The following is a 21,426-nucleotide window of genomic DNA, read 5'->3' on the forward strand; positions in this document are numbered from 1 at the left end:
CACGACCAAAACCATTAAAATAACATCAGTTAACTGCTCAAAGTAACTTTTAACTCTGAAACATTAGTTATTTAACACATTCATGCAATATTCTTCCCATTTGAAAACAGAAGATTAACTCTATGCATCTTTCACATAAGCATATAATATTTGAACACCATTTATCAAACATTTACACACAAAAAAACAAACCTCCGTAATAGAGAATTTATTAACTTCACTTACCAAGAGAATTTCGATTTTTATTTTTTTTCAATTATGACGTTTTCAGAAAGGCAAAACTCCAACTTTAGGCCTGTATTTTCCCCGTAGCATTCGCGTTAACATTCACATTTGGACATTTCGTCTACATCAAACGCACATGGCACCCTTTAGCGTCAATATGAGACGCACAGAGCTTTGTTCGGTTATGGGTAGGTTTAGGTCTGGGGTAGGGTTAGGGTTAGACCGCTAGGAGGCGCCTTCTGGCCCATATCTATCTGCGTCTCATATTGACGCTAAAGGGTGCCATGTGCGTTCGATGTAGACTCATCCCAAGCGTCAGTATATGACGACTTGGGATGAGATCGGGCTGGTTATTTCTCTGATACAACTGTTAGTTTGTTCGTTTCTATTTTTTCTTCTCTTCTTTTTAGGATCTTTTTTTTTATTATTATTTTTTTTTATACATCAACAGGATTTCTTTAGTGACCTGGGTTATATGTCTGATAAACAATATGCATAACCAATATAGGGTTTGGAGCTCTGCAATGTGATTAGGGAAACTGGTTGTTGAAAATGTAATCATCTTTAATCAGTTACCATGTTGTAGTCACACTGTGAAGTCAGAAACAATTCGTGTAATTTAAGTGAATTTAAAAGTAAATCAAAGTAGAAAGAGGAAACAGTTTACGAAGAGAAGAGAAGAGAAGAGAAGAGAAGAGAAGAGAAGAGAAGAGAAGAGAAGAGAAGAGAAGAGAAGAGAAGAGAAGAGAACTTGTGGCAAGCGCATGCTAACAGCAGAGCACATGTAAACCCTGCTAACAGGGAACATTCTCATAACTCTAGCTATGTTCTGTCAAGTTTCTCTCAACGTTATGAACAAACGTTCTTCTAGTAACGTTATTAGAGCGTTTGTTATTGAAGCTCGTTTCCGCCACAGAATAAAAAATAAAAAAGCAACTGTTTATCTCACAATTCTTACTTTTTTTCTAACAATTGCAAGTTTACATCATTACTGACTTTTTATAAGAATTGCGTGATATAAAGTTGCAATTGCGAGTTATAAAGTCAAATTTTAAGGGAAAAAATGATGACACCTTTTATTAGAATCGCATGTTATAATGTCAGAATTGTGAGCTTTAAACTTGCAATTCTGAGGAAAAAAGTAAGTATTTTTTCGATTGAATTGGACTATAATTGGACACAATTCTAAAAGGTGTCAGAATTGCGAGTTTTTTTCTCTCAAGTGATATCTCCGCAGTGCTGGTGAGCCGGGCTCTGGGTCTGGCTCTCGTCTTAGAAGCCATAGAAAAACACAACTTTTCATAAATTAATTAAATAATCATAACTAGTCTGTCTTTGAGTTCACATGAACAACGGTTAAATTACTCGTCAGGCTACAGAAGAATACCATAATTCCTCCATTCAGTTAGGCCTAAGACAAGGAGAGTCACGCAGACCTATAGCAACCCAGCCACAGCACATAATTGGGAATAACATGTCTTACTTTAACACAGAATCGAGCACAAACTACAGAATGGATTTCAAGGCCTCGTGTGTAGATCAGTGGCCTCCAACTTTTATATATTTTTTCTGAATCTTTGAGTTAACATGTACTAAACATGAGTGGAATTTGCACCGCAGCGCCACCACACCTTGATTCTCATGACAAGGATAGCATGTATAGTTATCTTTATTGAGGTGAATTAGGTTTAAATTGCCGGCATGAATGAATTCTATTTTTGCTATTTTACACATCCACAATGATCACATTACACAAAACTAAAATTGCACGTCAAAATAACATTGTCAATATTTTTTGAGATCCCCCAAAATTTCACAAATTACATTTTCAGGGGAGCCCATGTCTTATTAAGGGGAGCTGAGCTCCCCCGTATTTCGCACCCTGTGTAGATATGTTTGGCAATAAAAGTGTCATGAAAATACTGGAAAATCCAGCCTACCACCTTGAGGAGAGTGTTGAAGTACCAGACACACAGTTTGCCTTTAGAGACACATAAACATGTTCTGACCTCAAGGTTAAACACAGTGATGGCTGCCAATAGAGGGCGCTAGGATGCCGTCCTCCCTGAGCCACACACACACAAAACAATAATAAATGATACATTTAGTGGAACCTTATTACACACTTTAACAGTCGAATTGCAATTGTTTTGTTTTTTTTAGCTAAGGACGGTTACAGTATATCACCTGTCAAATGGCTATTTAACAATTACATTCAGTCCTTCGCTGCTGGCGGTGTGCTTTTCAGTTTGTTACGCCGCCGCCAAACAGTCTTAGCACCAGCCGCCACTAGTTAAACGTGCAAATTAACCTGCTTTTCAAGTCTTCACAAACATCAGTTGAGGAATACTTGTGTAATAACTACAAATCGAAATTTCACAGCTCAACAGCACCAAACATTTAGTGTCTGTTTTAAATGGGAATAAGATTAAAATGTCAAACACTACTGCTGCTGTTCACTGGAAGCAAGGGTATCTCCTCTGAGTTTTCTCTCTGCTGGGGCCTGTACCATGAAGCCGGTTTAGGTGGCTAGCCAGCTATGTTTCAGTTTAGTTTCCACCAACCCTGGGTTTTAGGTACTATGAAAGTAGCTTGGCTTTAATCGGTGTTCGTCGCCATGGTATCTTACGCTGCACGGCTAACCTGCTCCGGGGCAGGTTATGTTCTGGATTCAAGATCTCAGACTGAAGTTTGACCAATCAGCTGAGAGCAAAGAAACATATAGGTGACGTAACTTATTCCCAGTGTTACAATGACTTCACCTTTTCTTCCAAATCCTGTGACATCTCAGCGCAAATTGTTTGACGAGCACTTCGTAGAGAAAGAGTTTTTAGCCAGACAAAATCCCCTTGCCTTTCCTGATAGTTACTTGTATGAAAGATACAGATTTTCCGCGGAAGGAATGTCTTATCTTTGCGAACTTCTTGAGCCGCACATAAAGAATTTAACACGTCGAATTCATGCACTTACTGTACCGCAAATATTGCGTTGCGTTTTTTTGTTGTTGCAAGTGGTACATACCTGCACGGTGGGTGACGCACAGAAGCTATAGGGGAAAACACGGTTTGTCGAACCATTCGTAAGGTGGTCCTCGCTCTGCAGGAGTACATGAATAGTTTCATTAATAGTGTTCCCCGGACATTTATCGGCCATGTCCATAAAAGAGGGCTTTTATAAAATTGCCGGTAAGATATATTGATAGGGTGACATCACATGAACACATTTTATTTTATTTTTTTCAAAAAGCAAATTGCACAAATGTAGGCTACTATACAATATAATACATGTTAAGAATTATTTTAAATCTTTATTATTATTCTGTTAATCTTATGATAGGATTCCCTAGCTTTCTTAGTAGTACAAATACGTTCTATATTTATGTAAAATTATGTATATATGTATGTGTAGCCTATGTGTAATATAGCCTATAGCCTATTTTTATAATATATAAAAAATGTGCATGTATCATTTTTTATATATTATAAATATAGGCTATATTACACATACATACATAATTTTACATAAATATAGAACGTATTTGTTTAACTTACACATTAACAATCAGCAATCTTTCTCCAACAGTCTTCTCTTGCTTTGGCAGCAGAGACCGTATTGTTTCGAGCTTGAAATACATATTTAAATTCATCGTAATTCTGAATGATTATCTCTTGCTCCTTCGCAGGAAAATATATCGCTCACGCTCTACCCGCGATTGGTTGTTCAGTGTCGACGTCACTCTTTTATGTGCACGCGCGTGGAGTAATCATAGCTTAAGGATCAAAGCCTGAGTTGACAGAGAAAGTTGATGAGCTGCATCATGGTACCAATAAAGCCTGATTGCATCGGTTTGGTTTTGTCAACTCATGTTCAGCTACCTTCATGGTACAGGCCCCTGGGATCCCTCAGCATCTTCTCTGTTTATCTCTCTCCCTATGTTCCCTGTAAGAAAACAGAAATAGTCACAGATGGTGAAAAGACAATAATGACTGTTTCTATAAATCTGCAATACACTGATCTAAAGAGTGTAAAAATCAGGAACTTTTATCTTATCAAATGCTGAATAAAGTCTTTGTTATTTTTGGACCAAAATGTATTTTCGATGCTTCAAAACATTCTAGCTAACCCACTGATGTCACATGGACTACTTTGATGATTTCCCTTCCTGGACATGGACAGTATACTGTACATTTTCAATGGAGGGAAAGAAAGCTCTCGGACTAGATCTAAAATATCTTAAACTGTGTTCCGAAGATGAACGGAGGTCTTACGGGCTTGGAACGACATGAGGGTGAGTCATTAATGACATAATTTTCATTTTTGGGTGAACTAACCCTTTAAGAAATACTCTTGTACTTACTAGCCGGGATGGTACTCCAATTGATACTTATAGGCTATTTAGGAAGTGAAAATTGTAAAAGATGTGCTCCTCTGCTGCCACCTACTGATTATAGTGGTAATCTCATGTAATTTTGCATCCATTCGCACCTCTTTCTTTATTTATCTGGGCTGTCAATTCTTTTTGCCTGACTTGGGCGAGATTTTTGTATGCTCTCAACATAGTAGCAAAAGAAATGTGTAGTGTGACTAGGCTACATTTAATAGAGTGCTAGGCTTCAGTGTAGCTCTATTAAATTGTTAATTTATGTTAAACAGTTTTAAATTGAACGATTAATTACTTGTTCAGAATAAGTATAGCAGTAGCTTAGTCCTTGCAATCAGATGTAGGCTAACTAATTTTAGTTTAAAATCCAATAAGCTCTAAAATGGTTTCTGAATGGTTAATTAATGCTAAATGCAGCATCTATGAGTGAACTTGAGGCATGCAGACCGGCTGTTGCAGAGCATTAACAAATCTTAAACAAACAAATAAAGAATGATAAGATCCACTTTTTCCAAAGAAAAAGTCTTCAGCGTCAAGACGCCCAAACCAAACTACACTGACTTACCACATAACAACAATTACAGGGTGTGGCACTCTCCTAAACCTAGTGTGTCTAATCCAATCAAAATGTCCTATTTGGTGCGCGACTTGCTAACCTGTTCCCTCCTTCCCAGCCTCACACGCACCGTGATGACTCAAGGATGACCAGTATGAAAAAACAAAAACACTTCACATCCACAATATGACAACTGATTAAATCACACGATAAACACACAGAATCAGCAACAGCGGCAGCAAGCCGAACAAAGAAAAATGGCAAAGTGAGCAAAAAGCTGCCCTTAAGAAAAAGAAGTAGGGGAGAGCGGGGCACAACCTAACGCTTTTTTACTTTCTCAGTTTGTGTAAATCTACTTTTGGTTCAGAGTATTTATTTTTTCCCACATTCATTTCCCACATGTCTAGTACAATTATGTGGTTTTGTTTTATTAATACAGTATATACTTTTTTCTTGACATACCCCGAAAGAATGGAAGTGAAATGTGACAACATGCCCCATAGGTGGGGTACATTGTAACATGTGACGGGCACATTGTAACATGACCATATGACAGCTTAAAATGTTATCTGATCTAATAAAAAATATATACAAAACAAACTAAAATATTTTCTAAATAAAATACAATTAAAAAACTTTTTCATATAAAATAATGGCAATTTTTAATAATTAAATATAAACAAATTTTTGAGTTTTGACTACGAACACATGAAAACACAGCTATACAACATAGTTCAAAACAAATAAATAATTAGTCATTTCTGAACATTGACTCTCAGTCTTTATTCACCTTTTTCTCACGTTTTCCCAATAAAATTAATAAAAGTATAGAATATAATAGCATATTTCTAATAGGGGCACATTGTAACGCAGTGTGACAACATGCCCCGCCTGCACAACTGGGATTTAAACCCTGCTAGTGTCTTCTGCTAGTTAGCGAAGCATTAAATAACTATCTCAACTGTTAAATAACATCTTGGAGATTAAAATAATATCAGATTTGTCTTATTTTAAATAAACACAAAAAATAGAGATGAAAAATTAACTTAAGAAATTTACTTTTGCTATGGTTTAATAAATGTCTATGGATATCTTCCAAAAAAATAAATAATTTTGGCGGATTATTTTTTTTTTATATAGTGTTGATATGGCAACTAGTAAATACACAAAGTTTCGTCATCCAAGCATGTGCGGAAGTATTTAAAACAAGCGTGTTACAACTAACCCCGCGTTAGGTTGTGCCCCGCGCTCCCCTATACTTCAAGTTCATTTTATGAAGTATACTTAAGTAATGTTCAAGTAGATTTTTAAGTATACATTATGTAGGACAAACGGTGCACAGTCTAATTACGTATGTGTTAATTTGCATAAATACCACAACAGGTCTAAACATTGGGTATAGCCAGGTGAAAATGTCTTGTTGAATCTTGTTGACATATAACTGTAAAATACTTAATGTTAAGGACTGAATGGAACCCAGTTAGGCTACCCATGAGCATTAATACATAGAGTCAGGAAGAAGTACTTTAGAAACCAGCCTTTATTAATTTTTAAGAGATGGGGTTTGGGTCTGGGTCCGTGGGACTGTTTCTGGGGGACGAGTCTGAGGGAAGAACAGGAGACAATGGTAAGGAGAATGCAGAAGACAAAAAGGTAGGCAAAATAAAAAGTGAATCCCCAGAAACAGTCACACCCACAGCCCCAAACCCCATCTCTGCAATAATAATTAATAAAGGCTGGTTTCTAAAGTACTTCTTCCTGACTCTATGTATTAATGCTCATGGGTAGCCTAACTGGGTTCCATTCAGACCTTAACATTAAGTATTTTACTGTTATGCGTCAACAAGATTCAACAAGACATTTTATCCTGGCTATACCCACTGTTTAGATCTGTTGTGGTATTTATGCAAATTAGCACATACGTAATTAGATTGTGCACCGTTTGTTCATGTTTGTCCAACAAACAATTTAAAAAAACTTGAAATACATTTTTTGTTTGTCTTGATGTAAGTAATCAACTCAGTAATTTTCATGGTGATATCTAAAGGTTAAAATTTGTACCCTATTCACGTAAGAAAAAGAATGAATAGGCTATATTTGGGTCTTTTTCGAAACTTTCCCCTAATGGGATTCTTCGGGACTTTTTTTTTCCTTACTCAGGACATATTGATGATACAAAATCAGATGAGTTTGCTTCTGTTGCAATTTGTTCAAACTTTTTTTCATAAAATGACTGGACTATAAGTGTACTATAAGTGTAACAGTAGTAAACTTTAAGTGCACAACTAGTTCATAATTACGTTTCTCAATTGTACTGCTTGTGAAATTATGGGTATACTAGTAGTTTACTATTTTAATACTTGTAGCACTTGAACTTGACAGCACTTATACTTGAACATCATACTTATAGTTTACTATTTATATATTATTATTATATTATTTTTGCTCTTTTAGTTTACTCTCAGTAAACTACTAGTTTAGTAGTTTTATACTACAAGTTTTCTTTAAGTGAATTTAACATTATACTTATAGTTTACTATTTATATAATTTTTGCACTTGTAGTAGGCCTATACTAGCTATGTTCAAATGTTATTTTTTATACTTGAAAAATACCTTTAACTCTACTTTAATAAAAAAAAAAAAAACATTTTATTAGCTTCATGCATCCTTTTTTATCAACACTTGAATGTTGTTAAGTTTCATAAAGAAAGGCAACATTTTAAACAAAATAGTTGAGAAAATCAATTTTTTGTCAAAGACTACGCCTTGATCAGATTCAGAAACGTGATCAAAACACAGATGGAGTAGATCGAGTCCAACACCTCAAAGCTTCACAGTCGTTTTAGTCGGTTCGACATTTCATTTGATAACTTTAAGCAGTTTTGATTTACAAGCTGTTTAATGTTTGATGATCACATTTTTTACATTCGAGTGTGCAATCTTCTATTTTCAGTTGTATGTATGAGAGCGTTTCAGTTGTGTGTGTGTGTGCGAGTGTTTCAGTTGTGTGTGTGAGCGTAATATTTTCAGTTGTATGTATGAGAGCGTTTCAGTTGTGTTTGTAAAAGCATTGCACTTGTAAGTGTGTGAGCATTTCATTATAGTATGTGAATGAATTTGGTTTCATATGTGTATGTGAGAGGAAAAGTACATGTATATGCATGGTAATTCTGAATAATGTCCCTGATAGCCCGCAGCCTACTGTCGCACACACGCTCGCTGTTTATCCAACACCGGCTTTGGAATGAACGATGTCCACAGACAAAGTAGAGTATGTTGCATGCTTTTATGAAAGTGTGATGTATTGCGACATCAGAAACAAAGAAAAACAAAATAATGAACATTGTAACGCTTGCTGTAAAGCAAGTCAAATTTGAAGTTTCTTATGTCTCATTCGAACTACAGAAACGCGACCCGATCTGGCAAACTTGCAGATATAGGGCAGCAAAGGGAATCCAGAAGTGCCTTTCACCCTGTTACCACGTTTACTTCTAACGTGACGGCACCATGACGTCTGTATAGATCAACAGCTACATGTTATTGACGTTATTTGCGTGTACACGCACGTATACACGCATTATCTGTCATGCTTGTCAGTCTCGCCGCCGAACGGACCATTTTGAGTGCCATACGCTAACACTTATGAACATGAAACATGCGAACACATATGAACACGCAAACACGTATGAACACGATATACATGTATGAACACGCAAACACGTATGAACACGCAAACACGTACTCGGGTAAAGACCATCAACTCTACCTGTGCGACTCCACCGAGCAAGGACACCAGTAAGGCACTTAAGTATCTTCTTCTCCCTTTCCTTTCCCTCTTTTATCTTATTTTCCCCTTACTCAACATGTGCTTTCAATACATTCCTGTTGTCTCTCGACAACGCTCTTTCATCACGCACAGAAGACAGCGCAATACTGCTAATCTGCGTCCCATTCTCTCAGCAGTCAATAAAGCTGACTTTATTCCAGCCTTTGCATCTCATTCTACTCTTAGTATCTTGGGCTTGACTGAGACCTGGATTCGTCCAGAAGACTCAGCATCCCGTGCTGCTCTCTCTAGCACTTTCTCTTTCTCTCACACCCCTCGCCAGTCTGGGAGGGGTGGGGGTACAGGGTTTCTCATTTCTAACAACTGGAAATACTCAACTCTCTCTTCTCTATGCAATAACAACTCGTTTGAATATCATGCAATTACACTTACAACTCCCATTAAGATCCATATTGTAGTCATATATCACCCCCATGTCAACTGAGAAGCTTTGTAGATGAGCTGAATGTGCTGATGTCCTCTTTCTCTGAGGACGGCACACCACTTGTAGTCTTTGGTGATTTCAACATTCATCTCGAGAGGCCGTGCTATATGCAACAGACTTCATCTCTCTCCTAGCCTCATTCGATCTCAAACGACTCATCACCACTGGTACTCACAAATCAGGCAACCAACTGGACCTGGTTTACACACGCAACTGCATCACAGACAACATTCTGGTGAAACCTCTCCATGTTTCACTCCCTAACCATTCACCACCAAACCCCCTTCCAGTTACTTTCAGACGAAACCCCAAAAGGGCCCACGTCACTCCTCTGTTCATCTCTCTGCACTGGCTACCTCTCGCTGCTCGCATCAAGTTCAAGGCACTGACACTTGCTTACAGATCTATCACAGGCTCAGCTCCCTCCTACTTTCACTCACTCCTACGAGTCTACACCCCTACCAGAAGCCTTCGATCGGTCAACGAGTGACGTCTCGTGGTTCCATCACAGAGAGCCACAAAATCACTTTCCAGAACCTTCTCATTCACAGTTCCATGCTGGTGGAACGCTCTCCCCACTGGCATCCGGAATGCAGAATCCCTGACAACATTCAAAAGGCAGCTGAAAACCCATCTCTTCCGTGAGCACTTAACCTCATAAAATAAATTTGTATTTCCTTTAATCCTCCCTTATCGGGCTTATGCTACTCTGAGCAATGCCCAAACTTTGTATTTTGAGCACTTCTTGCGTTGTTTTTGCCTCTTCATGATGACTCATAGCCTACAAATCTAGACGCACCCTAGCGGCAGCAAAATGTATTTTGCAGCCAGGGTAGTCTAGCAACTCTCCATAGACTTTCGAGCTGCAAAAACCTAAATTGGGTCAGGCCAATCACGTCGCTTATAGAGTAGGCGGGGCGGGCTTAACATATGACGACAGAGTTGCGACGGTTACCTGGCTGCGACTTGAAAACAAAGAATGACGGCTGCTGGAGAACAGTCTTTCGAATCGGCTTTGGCCGCGACTCTGGAGGACTTGGAGTTAAGTTTTTCTTTGAGAAAAGAGCAAAGAACGGCACTTAAGTCATTCTTTAAAAAAGGAAGATGTGTTCGTCGTTTTGCCGGCCAGATATGGCAAAAGTTGAATCTATCAACTAACGTTAGCTCCGCTGTTGGGAAAACGCTCTGGTTGGTTGAAGCGCTGTCCTATTGCGTGCAGAGGGAATTTGAAAGACAGCCGTTTATCCCGCCCCTCGGATTGTGTGTGTCTATGGTGAGTTTCCAGACCTAACATCTTGATGTAGGTCTGGCTTGCCAGGCTAGATGACTCAATTAATTTAGTCCTAATTTGTAAGTCGCTTTGGATAAAAGTGTCTGCTAAATGACTAAATGTAAATGTGGTTATGGTTTTGTAGTTTTATTTTATTAAGCAATATTCTTTATTAGTGGACTCTATTAATTACTTAATTACTACTGAAACATACTGTAAAATATATTGCATTAAGAAAAACTGTAAAATTAACATTAAATGGCTGTCACCTCTGCTGCCAGTATTGTACTGTTAATTTCTTATTTAAGCGTGTTATTGTAGTTTGCAGTCTAAACACGTTACTTCAGTTGATGGTCTTTGAATGTTTTTTCCATAAATGGTATTTTTTTACAGTGTATGGCTAAAATATATGAGAATACCAGGATGTACAATCAACACTATGCATACTTCTAAATAACTGTTAATCATCTTTGAATATTCTTGTGTTAACAGGTTTCTGGGCTTCGGTGTGTAGAGTCATCTAAATAGTTATGACCCTATGACAGAATTTGAAGAATGACAGTCACACAAACAGACTGCTTTATACAATAACAGAAGTTTCTATGTCACATTATACCGGGGTGAACTATACCTTGTAGGCTATAAATTAGTGCTGGGAAAAAATTAATCGCGATTAATCGCATCCAAAATAAAAGTTTGTGTTTGCATAATATATGTGTGTGTACTGTGTATAATTATTTTGTATATATAAATACACACATATGCATGTATTTATTTAAGAAATATTTGCATGTATATACTGTATATACATTTATACATCATTTATATTATATATGAATATAAATAATTTATATATAAATAAATCTTAAATATATACATGCATATGTGTGTATTTATACAAAATACAAGACGATTTTTTGTCCTGTCTTTTTAAATGTTTTTTCTTTGCAACTTTTTGGCCGCCTATCTTGGCCAGGACTCCCTGGGAGAAGAGTTACTGTAACTCAATGGGACTTTTCCTGGTTAAATAAAGGTTAAATAAAAAAAATAATAATAAAAAAAATTATACACAGTACACACATATATATTATGCAAACACAAACTTTTATTTTGGATGCGATTAATCGCGATAATTTTTTTTCCAGCACTACTATAAATGTATAATCTGCTCTTCATAAATGCACACTGAAATTAAATAAAAGGAAAACACAGATTGTCTGATTTACTTCAGAACTAAATCTTAATAAATCTTCAAAACTTGATTTATTTCTTTTTTAATGACAGTAAACTGCTGTTTCTGTAGAAGGTCGTCTGGTTTTACCTGTCGTGTGACTGTGCAAAAACCAGCGAGCATCCAATTAATAATTCCAGTTTCATACGTCATATATTTTTTAAAGGGTGTAGTTATTTTCAGTGTCAAGTCAAGTATATTTGTATAGCGCTTTTCACAATACAGATTGTATCAAAGCAGCTTCACAGTATTAAATTAAAATAATACAACAAGGTTTGTTTCAAGTGGAATTTATTGATTGATAAAATTAAATTAAATATCCCCAAAATATCCCCAACTGAGCAAGCCAAAGGCAACAGTGGCAAGGAACCGAAAAACTCCATCAGGTGACCTAATGGAGAAAAAAAAAAAAACCTTGGGAGAACCCAGGCTCAGTCGGGGGCCAGTTCTCCTCTGGCATTTATGAGCTAGAGGCCGGATTGTAGTTTGAACTGTGGGATTATATGAATGCCTGGCTGAAGAGATGCGACTTTAATCTAGTTTTAAACTGGGAGAGCGAGTCTGAGCAACGAACAGTATCAGGAAGACTATTCCAGAGTTTTGGAGCCAAATGTGAAAATGCTCTCCCTCTTTTGGTGGTTCTGGATATCCTCGGTATGACCAAAAGCCTTGAATTTAGTGATCTTAAAGAGCGCGATGGATTATAGGGCGATAGAAGATCCGTTAAATAGACTGGAGCTAAGCCGTTTAGGGCTTTATAATTCAGTAGCAATACCTTGTAAGTGTCACTTATGGCTCTGCATACCTCCAGCCTGAAATCCTGTCAACAGAAGAATATTTAAAGATGATTGACTGTTCTTCTATTACCTTCATGTTTCACCCACATCTGCCAAAGCTGCCTATGAAAAGCTTAGAAGAAGTTGTTGTTTTTTTTGACAAAATATGAGTCAGAGGTGGGGTGGGGCAGATAACTTTATATAAATTCGGTGGTACTTGCTTTACATTCCATTAGAAAGCTGACAGTCGTGGAAACAGCAGTCAGATCACAGACCAGAACAGAAGTATGAAGTTTAACACAGCGTTGAGTGTTGCTGGAATCATACTTCTCTACATAGCAGGTAGGATCTTACAAAACAAGTCTATAACATGACAAAATTCCTGAGATGTTTTTTCAACTGTGTGTAATAACTGATAAGCCATTTAATTCCTGAGAACCTTTGTAAACACACTTGCCAATTTATGTTTCTCATGATTGTAAAAAACTTTGTATCTGAAGACTTAGGGTTGAATGCTTGAAATTGGTTCTGTAGATAAACACAAATTCTGCATTTGTATGAATTTCTTTACACATGCATAATTTGTATATTTTAATATATGGGTTTCATTCACGTAAATTCCAGAATCTCAAGAATTAGGATGCAGTTGGGTGACTTTGAAGAAGCTAAAAGATAGTTTTGATTTGTTTCATATTTTGGTCTCATAAATCCCATACTATTATGTTAAAGATTTGATTACTTTGATATTATTCTAAAATGTGGAAAATAATAAAGAGTGAATAATCTCCAAACTTTCATGAAGCAAAATACTTGTAATATACTGTAAAATTTTTTTAAGTACACTGTAATATAATATGCTGTAAACTACTTGCGCATTGTTTGAAAACGCATAAGAAGACAGGCACACAGTTATTTTGTATTCAGTAACTCGATAAATACAGATTATTTTTGTTGTTTAAATACAGCTACATTTTGGGGTTTGGGTCCTGTTCCATCTATCAGTTCATCTATACATTCTCCAAATCACTTTTACCAAGTAATAATTTATGGCCATTTTAAAAACTCAGAAATAACCCTACAGAAACCCACAAGTGTTTAATTCACATCTGCACTGCTTCTGATACTGAACTACTTTAGGTTAGTTACTTAAATTATTTCATAGTCATATGAAATTAATAAACAGGTATTTTGGCTAAAATCCATAATCACCTTTCTTCAGGCGAAATATTTGATCTTGTTTTCGTGGCAGTATGTGCCAGCACTGATGTAAAAGGCGAAACTGTCACGGTTCATGGGTCTGTGTGTTCATCTTGTGTTTCTGTCTATGGTCTGATTATTGATCAGCGTTGCTGGGCAACTCATTACGCTGAAGAATTAATCAGGCCAACCTCTCCTGACACTCATTATCTCTCGCTATATCTACCCTTGTGTTGCAGTCAGTCTTTGTCAGGTCGTTGTTTGGTTCATGTCTGCCAATTGTTCTTGCTGTCGTGTGTGTAGTTCCTGTTCCAGTTTTGTTTTGCCTCTCGTTCATGTTGGATTACCTGCTGTAATTACTAGTGATGGAAAACCGAGGCTTTCTGAAGCATTGGAGGCTTTCATCAAATTGTGCTGAAAAAAGGTTAATTACTCAAAGCTTTTAACACAATGTGCATTAGTGACATCTGGTGGTCACACTTTTTTTTTCCCACTATATCTAACAAATCACTGCAGAGCAGAAAAAGCATGTGACCAAACAAAGCTTCGGAAGTATGTGACATACAAGTGTAGGATCAATACAGTTCTGTCTTATCTCGTATAAATTAATTTGTGCCAATGAGACACAACTCATGTCATGTGTAGTCTGAGCAATGGATTAACATATCGTCGCTGTCCGATGAAAACCGCGTATGTCCATTTTGCCGATTTTGAGATTTTTCGACGGATAGAATGGCCAGGTTCATTTCCGTATACAGTATGCTTCACATATCTAAATGACCAATGAAAAGTTGTGAAATCATGTCATCTGATTTTCACGTATATCCATTTGGTGTCAAAGCTGTCAATCACGCCGCGTATCTCCCACCCTGTGGAGGCATCTCGCCGGTCTTGTGAAGTTCCATCTTAAGCGTCTCTGGAAGCTCAGCATTGGATAGCCGAATAACACTATTTTTCAAATAAACATAGCCTGGTGAGACAATGACTTTCCTTTACAGTAGGCCTTACTTTATCGAGGTAAACGTTTCCCCCCTGACGCCAGACGTACGTCTAGGAGTGGCGAGGAGTGACAAAATTACGGTAGGATTGTACAGTGCAAACAAAGTATCTGTCTAGTAGTGTTGTCAAAAATATCGATATTTCGATAAATATCGATACTGAAATATCTGAACGATACCAATACTAATTTCCTGAAGTATCGATACTAGCCGAGCTGTCACTTTCACTTCTCTCCAAAGGCGCGTTGACAAACACCACACGCGCACTCGTCTCATTCGCTCTGGTTAAATAGCAAAAGTGAAGTGAATGGGGCCGATCACACTTGACGTGTTTTTTGCAGTGAGAGGCGCCTATTTTCAATTGGTTTCCAGCGAGCGTTCTGCGCGCTGTTTATGTGCCTGCTGCGCCTCGCGGGCCTTCCGTTTTAATGATGAAAGCTAGTTGCTTGAACGCCCGTAGAGTGCGATGATGGAGGATAAACTTGTGGTGCACTCGCGGGTTACCAGGAGCTTATAACGACTTCACGAACCGTAACTACCACAATGTTAACAGAAAGTAAATAAAGTTAATAAAAGGCTGATTTGACGTTTACTTGACTGACAGGACAGCTGTTTCAGTGGTTGCCGAGCAACATAACAAACGCAGCGCACTGCTCGTTCTGTGTGATGGTAAGTGCTGTGTGCCTCGCGTTTTCGAACCTGAAAAACGCGTTAGTGTGATCGGGGCCTAATATAGCTAAGCACCTGAAAGACCGACATCGGGATCTATATAAATAATTTCGAGAGGTTGGTAACTCTTCTCATTTTAACATTTCTGAAACATTAACCAAGATGGCCTAGTATTGTTGTTGATATGAGTGTGTGTTGTCTCGTTTTTTCACCGTAATTCTTAAAGTTAATATAATCTGACTGAGAAATCTTAGACAAGTAATGTTAAATATTTTAACTGTGGTCAAATGTAAATTAACTTGTGCTTATTTAACTTTATTCAAAAATTAGTATTTAATTCTGCAATTTGCCTTCATATCTTATCATCAATTTGATTACACAGATACTAATTAAACTAAACTGAGCTATTGAATGACATCTTTGAATTCAATAATGAAATGCCTTTAACTGAAAATGTTATGTTTTATCTTATTATTATACATTACTGACACTATATCCTCCAATTTGATACTGTTAAGTGCTTTGACACAATCTGTATTGTTAAAAGCACCAATAGCATTGTTTTCGCGTGTAATGCACACACGTTTGCATTTAAATCTGTTCATCAAATAACGTTAATGTATTAACCAGCATTAATGCTTTTGAACAAGTGCACTACTTCAGGACATTTTTGTTCATGTAAAATATCCCTCATTGTCATGTTCTAGACTTGTTATATTTAGCTTTAAATAATAAAAAAAAAAACTTAATATTGTGGCAGTTTTTTTCTCCGTGGTATCGAAAATGGTATCGAATATCGATATTTTTCAAGGTATCGTATCGAAGTTAGAAATTCTAGTATCGTGACAACACTACTGTCTAGCATTGCCATGTCAGTGCAGCCGCGGTGCTACCATTTTCTACTGTGGTTTTGTACGTTTCTCCATTCGGATCTATTTGCGATCCATTCCATTCTAAACAAACAACGCAGTTTACATGCTTCGTCCTTGTTACATTATTCATTAAGATAATAATTAAAAATGCATGCATAATTATCAGTGAACTTGATAAATGTTGCAGATATGTTTTACGTGCATGCACAAACAAATGCCTTTCAACTTATGTGTGCAAAATTCAGAATAAAATGAATGTGCAGCAATTTGTACAAATAGAGAGTCTGTAGGCCTACTATACGTGTTGTAGCCATTAAATAAGCTCATTTAGTTTCATATTTGTTAAAATATTATAATGTTATTTTTTCATCTATGTTGATTATGAAAAGTGAACCGCACGAGTAAGATAGGATACGCAATATCGAGTGACATGGAGCGGGTCAGACATGATTTTGACCACTTAATTAAGTTTTGTTTTGTAGAAAACCTTTTTTTTAAGTGAATTTCGTTTTGTATAAATTGTATCTTAATTTTAATTATTTAATAAATAAGAAGCAAATATAGCAGACAACATAATCATGGAGGCGCCCGCGCGGTCACTCGCATTGCACGTTAACTGGAGCGCATCTCATCCTAACTTAACGAAACTCAGCATATGCCTCACAGACATGAAATATATCTTAAGAAAGCTTGAAATGTCTTTTTAACAATTTAAAACGAAAATAAATAGGCTGCTCTCTGATTATGTAATCCATGATGTGCATTTCTCTCTATAGGCGCGTTCACTACTACGGAAATGGCGATCATCAACTTCATCTTTACAGCTGTTGTTGCTGTTAATAAACTAAAAATAATAGGCCTGTAATTTTATTAAACAATAAATTAAATTAAATTGTAATTGTATTAAAAAAGCAACAAAAAATTCCTGTTTAATTTTTTTTTAACCTATGCTAATTACGCATTAAATTCAGGTAGGCTACTGAGTCGCTGTCCTCAGTGCCGCAGAAAAGCGCTGAAACGGAGATGAAGGGGAACCCGTTTTTTTTTTTTTTTGGCTTATTTTAACTGGCCCATCCAGTTCCCTTTCAAGGGAACTCCCGTTGCGTCGAGAATGACGCTATGGGGAACGCTTTGCGTGATGACGTCTTGAAGCACATGTAAAATCAGTCCAATGGTGTGGCGGAACGTCAGAGGCGGGTGACGTCACGTACCAGGAAACTATAAAAGCCGGCCCAAAACAGAAAACGAAAGTTTTTTGAGTCTTCAGTTGCGCTCTGTGTTGAAATCTGTTTTTGTTATTTGGTGTTGTCTGTCTTTATATATATATATATATTGATTCAGTCATGGCGAGCAAGCAGCAGTATCGAGTGTGTGTCCATCCCTGCCCGCGTTATTTAACGGGAGGTGACACACACACTCTTTGTGTTGTTTGTTTGGGATAGGAGCATGCCCAGTCAGCACTCGAGGGTGGTGACTGTGAGCATTGTTGTGCGCTTCCATTGCGTACGCTCCGATCCCGTTTGGCTCGGTTCAATCCCGACCACGTTCCCCAGGGCTCGGGTCCCGCCGCGGCTGAGGCTCGGCGGCGATCTCAGACCTGGGGTTCGCAAATGGATCTGTCAGTGGATGTTGAGACGGGCCCTGCCTTATCTCAGCCTCAATCTGACAGATCCAGTGCCTCTCATCAGGGTGTGGAAGCATGCGTTGCGGTTTCTTCCCCCCCGATAGAGGCACCAATACTGCAACTGTCCAGCTCTGAGGAGTTGGATGTTGTGAGTATTGAAGCTGCGTCTGAGGATTCGCCACCTCAGTCTCACGCGTTTGAGGAACTGCTCGATGTTATTACTAGAACAGTGGACAGACTTTCTATTGAGTGGCCAGAGGATAGGCAGGACGTTCGCTCAAAAAGCAAGCTTGACGAACGCTTCCTGCCATCTCGTGCGCAGCCCCAGCGCAGGAGTCTTCCGTTTTTCCCCGATCTCCACACCGAGGTGTCGAGATCGTGGGGGAAACCAGTGTCGTATAGAGTTTTTTCATCACACACATCCCATTACTCTTCCATTAATAAATATAAAGAGCGTGGTTATGGGGAGATGCCGAAGGTGGAAGAGACGCTGGCTAGCTATCTCTCTCCAGCAACGGCATCTTCCCTGAAGACTCCTACACTTCCATCTAAACCAGTAAAAACAACATCTTCCCTGGTTCATAAGTCGTATGCAGCCGCTGGTCAAGCTGCAGCGTGTCTGCATACGATGTCCATTATGCAAGCCTATCAGGCTGAACTGCTGGGTGATTTAGAGGAGGGCGGGGGTATTGGTCCTGACACTGTGGCTGAACTACGCAGAGCCACAGATCTGTCTCTCAGGGCCACCAAGGAGACCGCCAGATCAATTGGGCGGTCTATGGCAGCCCTGGTGGCCACTGAGAGGCATCTGTGGCTCAATCTGAGCGACATTAAAGACAAAGAAAAAAATGTTCTCTTAGATGCTCCGGTCTCCACGGTTGGTTTATTTGGCGATGCAGTTAGTAGTGCAGTAGCAAAATCACAAGAAGCTGCCAAACAAGCAGCTGCTCTCCAAAAACTTCTCCCCCGCCGTTCTTTCTATGAGGCTGCTGAGCGGGAGCAGCCTCACTCCTCTAAAAAGAGCGCTGAGCACCGTGCCACTCAGAAGCAGAGCGTTGCCTCCCGTGCTCCCCCACAAAAACCTCGGGGACACGGAGGGCGCACTCAAACCCAGCAGTCTTCGAGGGGTAAAACGGATCTGCGGACCGTTATTACTGCCAAGAAGGCTGCTGGGAAGAAGTCCTGACGTCCGAGGACCCAGGACAAATGAGGGTAGTTCCCCCCGAAGCAGAGCGGTTAACACCTCTTTTTACGGTGCCCGTCTCTCTTCGGTACCCTCAGGGGACCGTTCTGCCAATCCTGCCACCTCTGGTGTTACAGGGCGCAGCGGTCTCCGGCGAGCACATATCTCAAGGTCCACCCGGAAACGTAGTGGCCTCGGGATGCCCGCCCCCTCTGAGGAGGGTGCTAGAGCAGTCTGTTCGGTCGTTCCCTGCCGGTGCGCCGTTACAGGGCGTCGAACCGACTACTCAACAGCAACAAAATCCAGAAACCAGTCTCGAGAGGCTGGTACCTCTAGTAGAATCTTTGACAGCGTGGAAGCTACTGTCAAATGTTTCTCGTTGGGTCCTGCAGACCGTGGAAAAAGGGTATCAGACACAATTCAAGAAACGCCCACCTCGGTTTATGGGGGTCCTGCCCACAGTGGTGGGCCCCGAGCAGGTTCTGGTTATGGAACAGGAAGTAAACACTCTGTTGGAGAAGGGGGCCATAGAATATGTACCCCCCTCCAACAGGGAAACCGGGTTTTACAGCCGGTACTTCATCGTTCCAAAAAAGGACGGGGGATTGCGTCCCATTTTAGATCTTCGAGTTCTGAACGAGTCAGTCATGCAGCTCAAGTTCAAAATGTTAACTTTGAGACAAATCGTGCCACAGATCAGGTCCGAGGACTGATTTGTCACGATAGATCTCAAGGACGCATATTTCCATATTTCCATCCGTCCGTGTCATTGGAAGTTCCTGAGGTTTGCTTTCGGGGGCAAAGCATACCAATATCGTGTTCTTCCATTCGGCCTGGCTTTATCACCCCGCACTTTCACCAAATGCGTGGATGCAGCTCTGGCGCCTCTGCGCCTCCAGGGTATTCGCATCATGAACTACATCGACGATTGGTTGATTTTAGCTCAGTCGCATCAGTTGGCGGTTCAACATCGAGATGTTGTTCTCGCCCACATGAAAGAGCTGGGGTTACGGCTGAACGCCAAGAAGAGTGTGCTTTCTCCACTTCAGAGGACCACTTTTTTAGGCGTGGTTTGGGATTCTGTGTCGATGCAGGCGCGCCTGTCACCGCCACGGATAGATTCCATCCTTGCAGCTGTGAAAAGTGTAAAGCTAGGCCAGCTACTCACTGTCAAACAGTTCCAGAGACTGTTGGGTCTCATGGCAGCAGCTTCCAACGTGATACCTTTTGGACTGCTACACATGAGGCCCCTGCAGTGGTGGCTCAGGACCAGGGGGTTTTCCCCGAGGGGCAACCCATTTCGCACAATCAAGGTCACGCGGCGATGCCTACGTGCCTTGGTTATGTGGAAGAAGCCTTGGTTCCTGTCCCAGGGCCCAGTGTTGGGAGCTCCTTGTCGTCGCAAACTGCTAACGACGGATGCTTCCCTCACGGGCTGGGGAGCGATCCTGGAGGGTCGCTCGTCTCAAGGTCTGTGGGAAGACCATCATCGTTCCTGGCATATCAATCGCCTAGAGATGTTAGCTGTCTTCCGGGCTCTGAGGAGCTTTATCACAGATCTCAGGGGGCACCATGTGCTAGTACATACGGACAACACATCGGTAGTCGCCTATATCAACCACCAAGGGGGTTTGCGTTCGCGCCCGTTATCCAACTTGGCACGCCATATCCTCTTGTGGTCCCAGGGGAAGTTGCTGTCTCTCAGGGCAGCCTACATCCCCGGGGTACAGAATATAGGAGCAGACACTCTGTCGAGGCAGGGGCCGAGGCCCGGGGAATGGAGGCTCCACCCCGAGGTGGTGGAGCTGATATGGAGGGAGTTTGGCCAAGCACAAGTGGATCTGTTTGCGTCTCGAGAGACGTCTCACTGTCCACTTTGGTTCTCCCTCACGCATCCAGCTCCTCTGGGACTGGATGCTATGGTACAGACATGGCCGAGGCTACGTCTGTACGCCTTTCCCCCAGTGGCTCTGCTCCCGGGAGTTCTGGAAAGAGTTCGCAGGGACCGGGTCCATCTACTTCTTATAGCCCCGCGCTGGCCGGGCAGAGTATGGTTTCCCGACCTTGTGTCCCTCCTCGACGGGCATCCTCTGGAGTTACCCGTCAGGAGGGACCTTCTGTCCCAAGCAGGGGGCTCAATATTTCACCCCCGCCCAGAACTGTGGAACCTGT

General features: G+C 40.0%; 2 protein-coding genes across 2 annotated transcripts in view; one reads left to right on the top strand and one right to left on the bottom strand.

Annotated features, from left to right (window-relative positions):
* Positions 1 to 1,739: 1,739 nt before the first annotated feature.
* The window catches only part of LOC309498573 (uncharacterized protein), a 42,675-nt gene continuing 22,988 nt past the window's right edge, over positions 1,740 to 21,426 (bottom strand). The window contains exons 9-10 of the mRNA XM_082169356.1: positions 4,118 to 4,164; positions 1,740 to 2,721 (exon numbers count right to left, since the gene is read on the bottom strand). Of these exons, the coding sequence (XP_082025482.1) occupies positions 2,662 to 2,721; positions 4,118 to 4,164 (107 nt within the window). The 3' untranslated portion in view covers positions 1,740 to 2,661. The remainder of the gene's footprint in view (positions 2,722 to 4,117; positions 4,165 to 21,426) is intronic.
* The window catches only part of LOC309500022 (GTPase IMAP family member 8-like), a 127,974-nt gene continuing 111,009 nt past the window's right edge, over positions 4,462 to 21,426 (top strand). The window contains exon 1 of the mRNA XM_082171557.1: positions 4,462 to 4,513. Within this exon, the coding sequence (XP_082027683.1) occupies positions 4,477 to 4,513 (37 nt within the window). The 5' untranslated portion in view covers positions 4,462 to 4,476. The remainder of the gene's footprint in view (positions 4,514 to 21,426) is intronic.

The sequence above is a fragment of the Leuciscus leuciscus genome, assembly GCF_965113295.1.
Source record: "Leuciscus leuciscus genome assembly, chromosome: 1".
NCBI classification, from domain to species: domain Eukaryota; kingdom Metazoa; phylum Chordata; class Actinopteri; order Cypriniformes; family Leuciscidae; genus Leuciscus; species Leuciscus leuciscus.